The following is a 16,889-nucleotide window of genomic DNA, read 5'->3' as shown; positions in this document are numbered from 1 at the left end:
TTAGTGAGCATTATTGTTGCCATAGTAACAAAGGGATCAAACCCAAAAACAAAGCAGCATAGGGTCTAAGTTATGAGATTCAAAGAGGTAAAAGAAGGACATTGATTGTTATTAACTAAGTCTTTAACGGTCTGAAAACCACAACTATTGCTGAAGATGATCCCAGCTCACTTTGTTTAGTTTGCTAAACCTAGTTATCTTGGATTAATGCTTTTTACTTTATTCCAGCAGAGGGAGACAATCACCAAGAAACCTGAACTAACAAAAGTCATCACTGTTTCAGTTCCAGGAAATAACAAGAAGGGGAGGAGAAACTCTGAGCTGATACGGGTTTCCAAGAAACCAAAGTGAAAGTGTTTGGTGAGTCAGAGATTAGGCTCCATTTTGAGTGGACAGAGCAGAAGGACAAAGACGTGTGAGACAGGGTGAGTTTAATTCAACATTATTATGACTTTACTGTTTAAACCTCTGGTTCATCAGTTAATGAAGCAGGTTCATGCTGAGTAATACTTTAAAACTGATCACATACAGAGCAGGATCAGCTCTGTGAATGTGGACTACTTCCTCTTTTCTCAGCTTTGGGAGGGGCAAGTAAAATACATTTTGTGTACACACACACACACACACACACACACACACACACACACACACACACTCTCACACACACACACACACACACTCTCACACACACTCTCACACACACCAAGCTATCTGATATGTTTTGGGACTTTGTCCTCGGCTGATCTTTAATCCTAACTCTTGAGTTTCTCTCGTATTGTTTCCTGTTTGTCAGGACTCCTGCGGTCTGAGCTCAAAGTCAGCGTTAATGGTTTTCTCTCACGTTAAATGAAGTCCAGAGAATGACTCACTTTTAAATTTAATAGCAAATATTTTCTCCACCTCTTCAAGCAGTCACAACAAAATACTGCAACCTAGTAAAATGTTGTGACTGAATGAGGTCTGTTTTATGAGAAGGTTTTAACCCTACAGGCATGAAGGACTTTGTTTTATACCACGGTTGGTGATGAACTTTTTCACCTACGTGCCCCTGTGACTGGTGGATTCAAAAATCTACCAGTCTTACACTTTTTAGGCAGTAGGGAGGATCATCCCTTCACCAACCCTGGGAACAAAACTTGCTGCATACTGCTGAATGATGTCAATCAATAAATGGTGTGAATCAGAGGGAAGTGAGGATACCCTATGCAGACTGAAAAATAAGTGGGTATACCTATACACCTGACCTGCGTATACCCTCAACTACACCACTGGAAATGAACTTGCCAAACAGATAATCTACCTGCATTTGGTGCTTGGCGGGTACCAGTCTTACATTTCTTACCTGCCACTTTATTTTAACTGGCAGCACAATGTAATGACGTGTAACATAATAATCAAGGCTTATAGTATTCAAGAAATAGACCATCAACTATTAAACAAAATACTGACATGCTGTTTGTCTCACTCATTTACAGAAAAACATTTGTTTTAGTTTATTATTTTTGGGCTATGTCCTCAAAGTAGAGGTGGGCGATATGGGAAAAATATCATATCACGTTTTTTTGGGGGGAAAAATCACGATCACGATTTTATCACAATTTTTTTCATACTGATCTTTAGACTAATTTGTAAGTTACTGACCAGTTCAACCAAACTTATTTACCTGTATGATGTTTTTAAATGCACAAAAACTGAGCAGACAAGTTTAATCTATTTGAAAAACTTCTTTGTAGGAGGTCTGGAGGTCTCTCACCCAGAACATCTTTAGCAACAGAAATGTCTTTCCCTCAATTTGATCAATATTTATGAACAATTTGAAGGTTTTCCTCACCACTTTGAAATGATGATTTAGTTATGTGTCCTCTTTTTATGTTCATCAGGAACATTTTCACACAGTGATGCATTCATTTAAAAACATGTAGACTTGAAGTTGTTGAAGTTTCTGTTCTGTTTTAGCCCTGCAGAGTTCCTCCAGCTGGAGCTTCATACAGGCTCTGCAGACTTTGTTGTTTTTATGACATCATTGGACTAACTTTAGTTTAGTTTATATATAATCAAACATAATACAGAATGTGTTCATTCTGTGACACATGATCAAAGTAAGTTTTACTGACAGAAGAGTTGAATTCATAGAGGGGGCGGGACATTGTTGATTGACAGACAGACAGTCACCATGGTTACTCACTCTCACCTGCCTGCTGCTTTGTAACGTCGTTTAGTGTAATCCCTATAGGTTCAGTTATCACAACAGGTGAGCTTCAGGTGGAGAAGCTTGATAAGTAACTTTTAAAAACTGACAGAGAGCAGAAAACACCGACAGCAACATTTGAAACACCGGGGTTATATCTCCCCTCACTGTCTGTCTGAGCTCCTCTCTGTCTGACTCTCTGCAGACTGTTAACGTCTCTCCGGCTCCTTAAACGGTTTCGCTCTCCGAGATGTAAACTTAACTGTGCACACTATGCAGAGAAGTTAACTGTTGCTCACGCCGTGTCGGTTTGGAAATATATCAGTGGAAATATGATATGGAGAGGTTTTTGTGGACTTTACTTTAAGTTTGGTTTTCACCGCTGCGGAGCAAAAGAGGGGGAGGGGGAGACGCGTCTGTGTCGCAGCATAAACTGCAGCATGAGAGAATAAACACATAACCCCGGTTATACGATCTCCCTGCTTTGGCAGATCGTCAGCGCGTTAAAATCCTTCACGATCTAAGATCGTTATATCGCCCACCACTAGCTGGTAGCTGATGAAGCTGAAATGAAACCTGGACTGAGAGGTAAGATAATGGATATATTGTTTTAAAAGAATATGAGCTTATATGAGGAGAGTCATCACAGTCATAAAGGTTTCTGCTGGAAACTGAGTTTCATTTAGAAAGATATTTTTAAGTCACTGTGTGTTTTCTCCTCAGGACGTTGGAGCTTCTAACTGAATCTGTCAGGTTCCTTTCCTCTGCGTTTGTATTTCAAACGTCTGAGTTACAGTCATCTGCTTCTGTTGAAAAATATCCCATTTTCTAATGTAGCTGCTTCACAATAAAACCTATTTAAACCAGGAACTTTTAGTGTGAAGAGCTTGAAATAGAATGCGTGTTATATCGTGTTCACAACCTTTGTTTCAGAGCGCTTCTCACCAGCGCTCCTTGTTGCTAGATTACAAAAGTGAACTTGTGCTTCCCTCTGTAATGTCCGTAAGGTGTGTTTTAGCTCCATGTGTTTCATATTTTCTTTAAATCAAATAAATATCACCAAGAAAACATGAGGACGATGTAAAGGAGTCATGTCCTGATGTCAGCAGCAGCTCTACACCTGCAAACTGTTCCCTCCAAAAGACGAGTCAGACCAGCGTCTCCTCCGCCATCGCTTTCTTATTGACAAATCTGATTAGTGATGTGTCGGTCATGAACGATTCGTTCAAAACGAACGAATCATCTGGGTGAACGAACTGAACTGAATCACTTACTGAAAAGAGTCGTTCATTTCTCAACTCTCTCTCCTCTCTCCCGTCTCTCTCTCTCTCCAGACCGTAAGAGTCTCTCAAAGCCCGCCCTCCCTCTCCTCTCATGTCAGTGATACCTACTGACTGAACCAATAGGAGGAGTCGGTCGGGAGCTCTGTGTCTCTAAAGCCCGCCCTCCCTCTCCTCTCATGTCAGTTATACCTACTGACTGAACCAATAGGAGGAGTCGGTCAGGAGCTCTGTGTCTCTAAAGCCCGCCCTCCCTCTCCTCTCATGTCAGTGATACCTACTGACTGAACCAATAGGAGGAGTCGGTCGGGAGCTCTGTGTCTCTAAAGCCCGCCCTCCCTCTCCTCTCATGTCAGTGATACCTACTGACTGAACCAATAGGAGGAGTCGGTCGGGAGCTCTGTGTCTCTAAAGCCCGCCCCTACTTCTCCCTCTCATGTCTCCAAAATTGAGGAAGTAGAAAATATATTATTTAACATTTAGGTGTCGAGAAAATGTTTGTGCTTTTTATATCTGCTGTCAGTTTACAAACGGCTTTTATATCCAAATAATTTAACTCAGCTGACAGGGCAGCAGTAGCTCAGTCTGTAGGGACTTGGGTTGGGAACCAGAGGGTCACTGGTTCAAGTCCCAGTGCAGACCAAGCATGAAAGTTGGTCTGATAGCTGGAGAGGTGCCAAATCATCTCTAGAGCACTGCCAAGGTGCTCTTGAGCAAGGCACCAAACCCCCTCCCCACCACCATGTTCATATGATCCTGTTTGTGTGCATGTCTGTATATATATACTTCAGCCTGTGTGTGTGTTCATGACTACAGAGTGTAAAAACTGGAATTTCCCCTCAAGGGGATCAATAAAGTAAATCTTCTTTAACATCGACTAACGATCGTGTTTCAGTCAGTACAGTGTGTGTGACTGAGGCTGGTGACTCGCAGTCTCACTCGTTCACATTCACTGAACGAACTAAGAGGAAGAGCGGAGCTCTCGTTCAGTTCGTTCCGCTCTTCCTCTTAGTTCGTTCAGTGAACGAACTGAACGACAGCTCCGCCTCCGAGTCTCTCTCTCTCCCGCTCAGTCAGACAGTCAGTGAGTGATTTGTGTTCTGAACGTACTGAACAGAACGGTCGGGGAAAATAAATGTGATTGTTTTAGCAGCTTTCAGTTTGTAACTGGAGCTTTATCTACTAAATTCTCAGCTCATTGGTTTATTATTCACCACCGGCTGTTCTCAGTACGATGGCGAGCAGAACTAAATGTTCGGCCGTGTTTCAGTTTATTAAATTCTGATTCACAGACAGAGCTGCAGAGAAGTACTGAACGATTCAGTGAACGAATCTTTTGAACGAATCACTTTACTGAACTGATTCTACTGATTCAGTACACTGAAAAGAACTGCTTTTCACATCACTAAATCTGATATCAGAAGTCCCGCCCCTTCTTGAGTTTGATTGGTCGGTGAGGGAGAAGTGACATTAATCAGCGTGGCGCTGTTCTCAAAGTTGAACGTCTTTCAACTGATAGCGTTTGAGTGCAGTGACTAAAAACAGCTGACACCGAGGGCGTTTTAGCGCCCAGGAAGCTGAACTACATTAGTTTTGTATTTCAGCTGGATGTCAGCGTGGTACTGTAATCTCTGTTCACTTTAAATCTAAGCCTGCTGTACGGGTTGTGCCTGTTAGTATTTATTTTCACATAATCATTCACTTGAATCATTTAGTGGATATATCATTTTAAATCTGTCGACCATCTAAGGGTCATTGGTTTAGGTCTGTGTGGATGTAACAGTTTGTGTAAGACTCTCATAGCAGCAGATCTATTTTTGGAGAGGAGCCGAGTGTATGTTGTGAGCTTAAATGACTTGAATGTAGATATCTGACAGTTTCAAGTGAAGGTAATGTCACCTCTCTAGCCTTTTAGAAGTCTTCCCAAATGGTAAAAGAATTTGTAGGCTGTACCAGCTAACAGAATATAACAGGACCGTTAACATGAAAAGTTTGTCAGCCATTTGTGTTCTGTTGCTGTTGTCTGACCTCGGCCCAATAAATTCTAAGATAAGCCACTGTCTGTTTCACCATTTCATCATTGGACATTTACAGCAGAAACATCATGGCGTCATGATGTTCTTACATGCTTTTATATTTTGATATCTTTTTCTCTATATGGGTAATGTGCAATATATGTTGTGTTTTATACATGGGTCTGTACTTTTCTGTTGACATGTCGATGTGTTTTTCTATTGTTTTTATGGATTCTACTGTGAGGCCGCTGAATGTGTGCAGCACATTGAGCCCAAGACAAATGTCTGAAGTTATAGTATTTACAGCTGCTCCTTTGAGCCCAAATCAACGCCACAGCGCTCTTCTTTTTATCATGTTGGACTTGAGACAGCGAGGCGTCAGTTTAAACACACCTGAAGCTGGTTGACCCGCTGTTAAAGAGATGCTAGTCTGTGCTCTGTTAATCATGTTACACCAAGCAAAGCCATTCCAGCATATAGAGCACCATTGTGACCCTCGCTCTGCCACTGTGGTCGGTAAGTTGAGCAAATTCACCCGCCACTGCAAAAAGACACCCGTATGTGACGAGTGCTGATTTCCAACCCTGTTTTATACACTTCTAGTTGTACAAATGTCCTAAAGGTCATGGTTGCTGTTAAATACTAACATGTTAGTTTAAGGTTTAAAGTTTAAGACTCAATGTCTTGTTATTGGCATTATTCAGGGCAGATCAGACGGACAAATCATGTTAGGATCAAAACAAAGTGCACTGAGGTGCTGCATCAGGTACTTAGGCAGACAGGAAGGAAGAGAAAATCAAATGAAGGATCACATCAGGTAATGAGATGTGGACACTTGACCATTTCTGTCTTTCACATTTTTCCTGCTTGTGTCTCACCTGTTTGTTATTTTGTCCTCAGGTTGTTTTACCTGCATGAACGTCTTTTATTGTCCTCTGATCAATCTGGAGATCAGAAGATGAGTGATCGAGGAGACAAAGAGGAGAACAGAGCAGAGTCTCCTCTGTCCAGCTGTCTCTCTATGAAGAGTGACCGGTCTAAACATGAACCTCTAAACTTCAGTAATGAACCAGGACCCTCAGATCAGAAGATGAGTGATCGAGGAGACAAAGAGGAGGACAGAGCAGAGTCTCCTCTGTCCAGCTGTCTCTCTATGAAGAGTGACCGGTCTAAAGATTATCCTCCAGACTTCAGTAATGAACCAGGACCCTCAGATCCACAGTAAGAGAACTTTTTTTAATCACCAAACTGTCAATCTAAAAAAAGAGTCCTGAACACCATAATGTGTTGATTTTCTTGTTTTTAATCATCAACCTGCACACAGTGATCATCCAGAGAAAGTCACTGAACTCATAACAACATACTAAGGATTATATATATGTATTATATGTTTATAGATAAGATAATATGATTTCAGTATTGACTCTTTGGTTGTGTATCTAGTCGTCTTCTCTGTGATTCTGCAGGAAGAAGTCTTTTAAACTGATCCTGAAGTTTAGTGAGATCTGCTGTGATCGTTTTCTTTCAATCATTTTTTCTGTTGTGTCCACTCTTTGTTTGTCTTTTTTTATTTTTTTAACATGACTACACAATGAGATCTTTTTTTTTTTTACTGAAGTACCGTAACATCTGGTGTAAGATCATAGACTGTAAATATTACTGGACGAACCCTGACCCGTCTGTTACATAGGCAGAAAATGAGTCCAATCGACGGCCGCATCCATATTGGATTTGCAGTCTCAACCTAACTTCGGATCAACCTAACGACAGCAGTAAGGCGGGACCGGCGGGACTTAACTCCGCCCATTCAGCTCGACGTTAGCAGTCCACTTCACAGCATCGCTAACAGCTAGGCTGCTATCATCAACTATTCCTGCTCGTCCTGAGAAAACTCTACAAACAGTAAGTTAACATTTAACTTTTCTGCAACACAGTTAAAACTAATTATATTCAACCCAAATATTTAATTAAAGTCTTAAAACTACACTTTTTTAAATATACAACTATGGTTATTAGTTATTTGTCAGAGCAGTTAGACTTTGTCAGTGTTAGCAGAGAAATACATTAACAAAGTTTTATCCATAAACTGTAAATAAATATGAGACATCCAGAAGAAATCAATATTACAAAGCATACAGTTCATGTTACTGTTCTGACAAAAAGAGGAATGTCTGTGTTTTATATTTACTGATGTCAACAGCAATGAGGTGAACATGACAACTAAAAAATAATTATTTAGTATTTATTATAAGACATTTGTTTTCTATTGAACCTGTGAAGTCATGGAGTCTGTGGACAGTGTCAGCTTCACACCAAAAACTTTAGTATGAGAAAAAATAATGTTTAAGACAGGCACCTATTATGATGAGTTGCAGCTACCTTGTTCAATATTATTCCTGCAGATGTGGCTCATAACAAAAAAACAGCCTGAGCTGTCACATGTAGTTAACTGTACATTTTGTCTTGTCTGAGGCATTAATTGAACACCTTTGTATTTCTCCTATAGACACAGTGTGGATTATTGGTGACTGGTCCATCGAGGTGCCCAGAGAGCTGCAGAGACAGAGGAAGAAACCTGAGCCTCAACAACATCTGCATTTGTTGGTTCTTCTGGGGTGGACTTCAGTTGCTTCTCTTCAACAGCTCGCTGTGAGGGAGGTCTCCCCCGGACGGCCTGAGTGATGTCACCCACAGGCTGAGAGCTGAGGCGGGTTTTAAACCTCCTGACAAAGCGTTACACCGCGCCCACCTGTCAAGCTGGTCAGCAACACGCCTTATTGTGAATAACTCTTATCCTTCATCAAATCAAAACTGATGAGTCATCAAAACATTCACCCCCCCCGTACAGTGTGTGTCCATCCAGACATGAGCTAATCACACCTATTTGTTTGTTTTGTACCAAGCTGTAAACATGTTCATCTCTGCTGTAAAAACAGACTTTTTTTAATGTTGTTTTTCAGATTAAATAAATATTTCTATATAAATGCACTCCTTTATGTCTACTTATGAGTATACATTTCAGATTTGAAATGACAAGACTAAAATGTGCATTAATGCTCAACTCAATAGCTTAGGGAAGGAAGTCTACTTTTACACAACTTTTTATTCTTTCGGCATTTTCTTTTACCAAATACTAATGTAGTTCATTTCTTAAAATGGGATGGAACAGAGTCATTGCCACATTTGCCCTTAAACACAGCACCATTCTTAAATCAAGATACATGGAGAGTAAATAAGATCAATAACTTGTGAATAAAAACACAGTTAAAAATGATTTAGAAATGTAGTCTTCACAGATCAATATCACATAATATCAACTTCTCCCATCTAAACTGGACAAAGGGTTTTAAAATGGGAAGAAAATAGTTTGATTGCAAGTTGTTTGGAGGAGATCTATTTTTATTTGAACAGCATGAATACAGTCTTCCAAGGTGCAAACCCTCCTCCTCCTCCTGAATCTTGTGGAGCTCGTTGATGTACTGCTGTCTTATCTGCTGGCCATCTTCTCTCAGCAGAACGTCGACTGTTGAAAAGTCATTCAGAAGAAGCTCGAGCATGTGACATGGATCCAGGAGAACATGGACTTTTAGTGAGAGGTCTTCAGGATGGCAAAGAAAGACAGAAAATATCAGTTATTCATTAAATCATTTTTTTGTTCTCATCTATTTTTCTGTATTCATCTGTGTGTACGAGTACATTTATAAATCCAACAGTGTACTACCCAGACAACAAAGGTCCAGTATTCAGGTAATCAACATCTATTCAAAGTTAAAAAGATAAAAATTATTGTAATCATGCTGTTTTCAGCTCTCTCACTCACACAATGATATTCCACATCAAATGGTCTCAGATTTTGTGTGAGGAAAAATTAAGCAGTTTATTGTGGATAGTACTTCATCTTAACATGAAACAAATATAACCTGAATTATTTAAATCAGTAACAGGTCCCAACTCTCTGTGCTTTAGTACAGAACATACAGTAACTCATTTATTATTAACATGAACTCAGTACATGGCTGTATTCTTCAAACTATTTCTTATACTTTATATCTATGTGCTTTATATCTTATTTTCATTCCATATGTTATTTATATTTTATATTTCTACTGCTATATTCTGTGTATGAGTTCAGTGAAAATTAATATGGTTATTAATATAGTTCTTAATGGTTACAGATGCTCTTACAAAGTGACGTTTTTTTTTATTTGTTAACATTTTGCTCAAATCTTAAGACACTACATCAACCATGTAACTTTAATGTCATCCTCTATAACCTACACAGCGCATTAGGTTCAGTTCAGTTTATGTTACTGACGGATAATTACTACACAAAGTTTGTTTTTTAATGTCCACATTTAGGTGGAGTATAACATTCATCATAACGTCAGATAACCATATTTACAGTCTGTGGTTAACCACCGAGCTGAACCTTTAGCTTCTAACATCACACAAACTCATTATTTTCAACATCTTAACAACAAACATTTCTAAACCATTGACCGTAAATAATGTAAATAATGTAAATAATGTAAATAATGAGCTACACTGAGTACAGTTAGCCGACTGGTTTACAAGCTAACGCTAAACAAGCTAGGTCCGTAAATATAAACACATGAGTAAGCAGTAAATATAACACTACTATATCACTTACCGAAAATAACTGAAGCATCAACTTGTTGGATGGTCTGTTAACCGCACAGCAAGCCATGTATGTTGTCAGATATGTGTTAAACAAACTCTCCAAACGAAGTAAAAAAGAGGAGAAATCAGACGGATCAAGCTGTTAGCCTCCTGACCTGCTGACCTCCTGACCTCCTGACCTGCTGACCTCCTGACCTGCTGACCTCCTGACCTCCTGACCTGCTGACCTGACAGACAGATGCAGCGCGCAGAGCTGTCAATCAAATCTGACACAACTATGGGCATAGTCGTTTTCCTTAATAGAATAAAATCCGATGAGTTATAAAAAAATTCCCTCCCCCCACAGTGTGAGGAGAAGGGGCCGTCAACTTATCAGATATATCTCGTTTTTTGAACCAGGCTGTAAACATGTTGATTCCTGTGGTAAAAACGGGCTTTTTTGGCTGTGGGCTTATGGCACTTCCGGCGCTTCTGCAGCCAGCCTCAAGCGGAACCTCGAGGAACTGCAGTTTTTTGTACTTCCGCATAGGCTTCATTTTTCGAGACCGGAGGTTGCCCCTTGTGTAAGATGCACTTTTAATACCTGTTTTTTTTTTCATCTTAAAAGTTGGCTCTGTCTTATACAAAGGTGTAACTAATATACCAGTATAAAGTGTTGACACATGAGCCATCATTACCGCGGGTGCAGAAGTCACCATCACTGTGTGCGACCAGACGATTAAAAAACCATCCTCATTCATTGGGCCTGATTTACTAAAGGTTTGTGTGTCTTAAAACGTGTGCAAACTTGATACCACCAGCAAAAAATGTGTTAACTGATCTACTAACGGCGCGCTGTGAGGATTGAATCTTTCATATGAGCAAAACACGCATTGTCCATTTAGTACGTTTGACTTAATGAATATTCAATATGGGGCGTTTCTGCCCTAGAAAGGAGAAAATACAAATAAGTTAAGTTAGTACACGCATTGTGATTTACCAAGCCTGACAAAAACTGAGGTGATTGTGACGGTGTCTGAATTTAACACCTTTGAAAAGAACGTGCTAACCCAGGAGACCAGTGTTACACACAACAGGCTGCTGTTATTGAAGTTAGGAGGAGACATAGGCTCAATCAAAGAAGGCATACAGATCACGTTATTCTCCACACATGTTAATATGTTTGGAATGACAGCAGGAAACACCATGATTAAACTATATTGTTGCCTATTTAAACAAAACTGAACATCCACAGCCTCTGCATTCTGAAGAATTTCAACATTGACATTTATTTCTTCCTGTTTCCCTCTTCTCACCAACATTTTATTTTAAACTTGGGATTTCTTTTTTCTCGGGCTGTGCGTCTCTCCCCCAGCTCGTGCGCTCCTCTCCATAGTGCGCTCGTCTCCTCCCTCTACAGCCCGCTGCTGCTACGCTTGGATGGGGGGACCTCACCACTGCTTGTACCCCCGTCTTCGATACCTCTTTCCAGAGCCTTTCTGTCCGATCAGACACAGCGCTGGCCAGCTGTCTGGTGCTCAACAATGTGCAGAGTGTCGCGCCTGAGCGCCACAGAGGACACAGCTCACACCTCCTGCACAATGTATGACAATTCATCTTCAAAAGATGAAGAAAAGAGAGGCCCTGTTTAATGCCCAGGTTTTCTTATAAACCAAATTTTATTTTTGTAATATTCAGTTTTATCTGCTATAACTCAAAAATACTGTACCTTCATTTGCCTCTTCCACTGATACCTATTTTGTGCTTGCAGTCGTCCTGCTTTCCGTCCAAACTCTCCATGACGTAAACCAGTAGAACACACAAAAGCCTAACTTAAATAGTACCGCCTCCACAAGGTTTGCACCTGGTGTCATTCATGCAAACTTTCTGAGTAGATCACCCGAAAATCACACACTCACCAAACGTGCAATTTTTTTGGAGTGAACACACAGTTTAGTACTCTTTACTTGGGACCTTAGTAAATCAGACCCTCAGTGTATTAAGAGCTGAGTGCACGCTGTTCTGGGAAAGACAGCGACACAGACCAGTCTGGCTGCGCTACTTTTTCAAAACGTTTCCTTCAAGAGGTCAAAATAATGAATTTACAGAAAACTGTAGGATATTGTTCCATAAATAAACCTTGTTGAACGCTCTTTTGATTGAAAGAGTCCTTTATTAAAGTTAAAGAGAAACAAGCGGAGAAGGGCAGAGAGATCACAAGCTAGGAGTCTCTGCTTCACAACTTTCCCTGCAGGCTGAGAGCTCGACTACCGTACTGTAGCTGGTAGGAGAGCAGACTCCACAAAGAGAAAACAGACTAAAAGGGTGACAGAGCTGAACAGTAACTGCAGGTTTTGGACTTCGCTGAAAACAATAAAAACTGTAACGCAGGAAGACAGTGTAAACTTTATTTTCTCTCTGAGAGACCTTCAAAAACACAGCGCGTCTTATACCGGTGCAACTTATATTTAGGATTTTACGTTCTTTTTTTAACTCCTGCACATGCTCAGTGTGCAGGTCATGACACAGCTCCTGCTCCTGCACATGCTCAGTGTGCAGGTCATGACACAGCTCCTGCACATGCTCAGTGTGCAGGTCATGACACAGCTCCTGCACATACTCAGTGTGCAGCTCTCTATAAAGCTGATTAATAACTTTGCAAAGGTCTCAGGTCTCAACCTAAATATTAAACATTTGAACTCATGGCTGTTAAAGATTGTAATGTTCCCCATATTTGTAATAATCCAGTGAATCACCAGGTCACATACCTGAGAGTAGTTATCACCAAGGAGCAAAATATAAGGTGCACCTTAAATTTGAATCCCATCGTTGATAAAACTCTTGTTTACAAAGAGATTTATCTCTGAGACGAAGGACCTTGCTCTCAAAAGCTGAGGGCATTTCCAGACTCACTAATCCGGCTCTATCTTTGGATGTTGACTAAAATGTAACCAACAGATTTGATTATATGTTGTTTAACTTTCTGTGGAAAAACAAAATACATTATGTTAAAAAGAACATAAACAGGAGTCAATGTGGGGGCTTGAACTTTTTAGACTTCACAGCTCTTAACATTCAAAGTGAACAGGCTGAGACATTTTTAAATAACCCAACATCTCTATGGAATATGATTCCTAATTATGTTTTTTCTAAAGTTGGTGGCCTGGAATTTTATTACTGTGCAACTATAATATCAGTAAAATCCCAATCAAACTATCCAACTTCCATAAACAGATACTCTTGACTTGGTCTCTCATCTTGAAACATAACTTCTCTCCACACAGATATTACATCTGGAACAATAAGGACATTCTCTACAAAAATGAATCCCTGTTTTTTGAAAACTGGTTGAAAATAACATCACACTTGTAGGTCAGTTATTGGACTCAGATGGTAAACTCTATGGTTACACAGACAGACTTCTGCACATGCTCACTGAGGAGGACATGGCACACCTTTTTAAAACACAGCTTTTTGTGGCTTTATTTGATTTAGTCCACCACTGGTTTCTAAATGTCAGTCTCAGTTTTCACAGCTTCATGATTTACCTTATCTCCACAGAATAACAAAGGGGTCTGTTTCTGTGGAGGAGCAGCTGTCCAGCTGTGCTTTGTGTCAGGACGTCCTAAGAGATCCAGTTTCTACCAGATGTGGACACTGGTTCTGTAGACAGTGTCTCACCTCATACTGGGACCAGTCTACTTCATCAGGAGAGTCCTCCTGTCCCCAGTGTGGAGAAAGATCTAAAATAAGAGGAGGACTGCAGATATCCAGTAAGTCCAGCACTGTAATAAGTAAGACTGAAGTAATTGTGTCTAAAAACAAGACAAAGCAGTTAGTATTTTCATTGATATATAGTTCAATGAAACATTTACATTTTATCTGATTCTTGCTGTCAGTTTATATTCAGTATATTTTATTTCTCTTGTAGCAGCACACATTTATTACACGGATGTTTTTGTGTTATGCAGTTTGCTTTATGTGTAATAATACATTTTTTGTATTTGATCATTTTATAAATCCAGTCTCAGGATATGTTTCTTCTCTTTCAGTAGATAGAGGTCTGCAGGAGGTTACAGATGAACTTAAGATCAGTCTGAGGAAGAGATGTGAACATGTGACTGAAGGAAGTGATGAAACAGGAAGTAGAACCCTCCTCAACAGGATCTACACTGAGCTCTACATCACAGAGGGACAGAGTGAAGAGGTGAACACCCAACATGAGGTGAGACAGCTTGAGACAGACTCTAAAAAGAAGACCCTCCATGAGACTCCAATCAAGTGTCAGGACATCTTTAAAGCCTTACCCGACCAACAGAACCAAAAGACAGAAGCTCAACCCGACCAACAGAACCAAAAGACAGAAGCTCAACCCGACCAACAGAACCAAAAGACAGAAGCTCAACCCGACCAACAGAACCAAAAGACAGAAGCTCAACCCGACCAACAGAAACAAAAGACAGAAGCTCAACCCGACCAACAGAAACCCATCAGAGTGGTTCTGACAAACGGCGTCGCTGGTGTTGGAAAAACCTTCTCAGTGCAGAAGTTCACTCTGGACTGGGCAGAGGGCTCAGAGAACCAAGACCTCAGTCTGGTGATCCTGCTTTCATTCAGGGAGCTGAACTTGATCAGAGATAAGGAGTACAGTCTTCTTGAGCTGCTCCGTGTTTTCCATCCAACATTACAGAAGGTCACAGCAGAGACGCTCGCTGTCTGTAAACTGTTGTTCATCTTTGACGGCCTGGATGAAAGCAGACCGTCATTGGACTTCACAAACAGTGAGGTTGTGTCTGATATCACAAAGAAATCACCGTTAAACACACTGTTGACAAACCTCATCAAGGGGAATCTGCTCCCCTCAGCTCTCATCTGGATAACTTCTCGACCTGCAGCAGCCAATCAGATCCCTCCTTCATGTGTTGACAGGGTAACAGAAGTACGAGGCTTCACTGACGCCCAGAAGGAGGAGTACTTCAGGAAGAGGTTCAGTGATGATGAAGATCTGTCCAGCAGAATCATCTCACACATCAAGACATCCAGGAGCCTCCACATCATGTGTCTGATCCCGGTCTTCTGCTGGATCACTGCCACAGTTCTGGAGCACATGATGAGCACAGAGCAGAGAGGAGAGCTGCCCAAGGCCCTGACTGACATGTACTCACACTTCCTGCTGGTTCAGACAAAGAGGAAGAAGCACAAGTATGATGAGGGACGTGAGACAAGTCCACATGAGCTGATGGAGGCTGACGGGGAAGTTCTTCTGAAGCTGGGGAGGCTGGCGTTTGAACATCTGGAGGATGGAAACATCATGTTCTATAAAGAAGACCTGGAGCGTTGTGGTCTTGATGTCACAGAGGCCTCGGTGTACTCAGGAGTTTGTACAGAGATCTTCAAAACAGAGTGTGTGATCCTCCAGAAAACAGTCTACTGCTTTGTTCATCTGAGCGTTCAGGAGTTCCTGGCTGCAGTCTACATGTTCCACTGTTTGACAAACAGGAAGAAAGGTGTAGTGAAGGCTTTCCTTAAAGACATCAAAGTCATTTTTCAAACTCCTGAAAGTGATGACTTATCCCTGGATGTCTTCCTGAGGAGTGCCATGGAGAAATCCCTGAAAAGTAAAAATGGTCACCTGGACCTGTTTGTTCGCTTCCTTCATGGCCTCTCTCTGGAGTCCAACCAGAGACTCTTAGGAGGCCTGCTGGGTCGGAGAGACAACAGTCCAGAAATGATCCAGAGAGTCATCAACAACTTGAAGAAGATGAACAGTTATGATATCTCTCCTGACAGAAGCATCAACATCTTCCACTGTCTGACAGAGATCAACGACCTCTCAGTCCATCAGGAGATCCAAGAGTTCCTGAAGTCAGAGAACAGATCAGAGGAGGAACTCTCTATGATCCACTGCTCTGCTCTGGCCTACATGCTGCAGATGTCAGAGGAGGTTCTGGATGAGTTGGACCTGAAGAAGTACAACACATCAGACCAGGGACGACTGAGACTGATTCCAGCTGTGAGGAACTGCAGGAAGGCAAAGTAAGTCCAGATGTGATTAAATATGAGTAAAAATAAGCTGTTTAGTTCTTCAAATATATATTATACAATATCTAGGTTTTTGAAAACAGTGTTTATCTGAAATATTAACAAATTCTTCAGTCACTTGTATTTTGTTATAAGTTTTCTTGAGCTGCTTTAAATGCTGTGAGTGAAATATGTCTTTTTTTAGATCTAGTGTTTACCAACTTCAAGGTCACAGGTCATTTGTTTCATAATAATCCCTACATTTACTATTTTTCTTTTATCATCCTATTAGTGTCAGTAATAACAATAGTGATTATTGTTACAATAAATATTATTAACATTATAACTAGGGCTGTCGTGGTAACCACAAAAATGAATAACCGCGTTAAAAAGAAGATCTCAGTGGTGACCGCACGTTGAGTCACTTCACCCCACATAATGTTCAGATGGACTCACAGGAAACTGCACTGATACCTAAACCCAATGTAACTTTGCCCCTTTGTTAACATTTCAGCTTTCAATCAAATGAAAAAGGAGAACCAGCTGATTTAAATGATGCAATTTGTCAAATCTAGCAAAAGAAATCTATGTGAAATGAGGAAACATCTCATTTTAGCTCTCACCTCGCAAATATGCCTCGTATCAATCAATCAATCTTTATTTGTATAGCGCCAGTTCATAACAAGTGTCATTTCAAGACGCTTTACAAAAAGCAGGTCAAAGACTTTACTCTTATTTAATGTTACAAAAGAGCAGGTAAAAAGA

At 40.6% G+C, this 16,889-nt stretch overlaps 1 protein-coding gene across 1 annotated transcript in view; it reads left to right on the top strand.

Annotated features, from left to right (window-relative positions):
- The first annotated feature begins 370 nt into the window (after positions 1-370).
- LOC136179742 (NLR family CARD domain-containing protein 3-like) overlaps positions 371-16,889 on the top strand; it is a 37,155-nt gene continuing 20,636 nt past the window's right edge. The window contains exons 1-5 of the mRNA XM_065957401.1: positions 371-425; positions 6,384-6,704; positions 11,479-11,706; positions 13,665-13,876; positions 14,156-16,139. Of these exons, the coding sequence (XP_065813473.1) occupies positions 6,442-6,704; positions 11,479-11,706; positions 13,665-13,876; positions 14,156-16,139 (2,687 nt within the window). The 5' untranslated portion in view covers positions 371-425; positions 6,384-6,441. The remainder of the gene's footprint in view (positions 426-6,383; positions 6,705-11,478; positions 11,707-13,664; positions 13,877-14,155; positions 16,140-16,889) is intronic.

Source organism: Labrus bergylta, chromosome 7, assembly GCF_963930695.1.
Source record: "Labrus bergylta chromosome 7, fLabBer1.1, whole genome shotgun sequence".
In the NCBI taxonomy this organism is placed as follows: Eukaryota; Metazoa; Chordata; class Actinopteri; order Labriformes; family Labridae; genus Labrus; species Labrus bergylta.
Note: the sequence above shows the minus strand (reverse complement) of the source record. Positions and strands in the feature narration are given on the sequence as shown.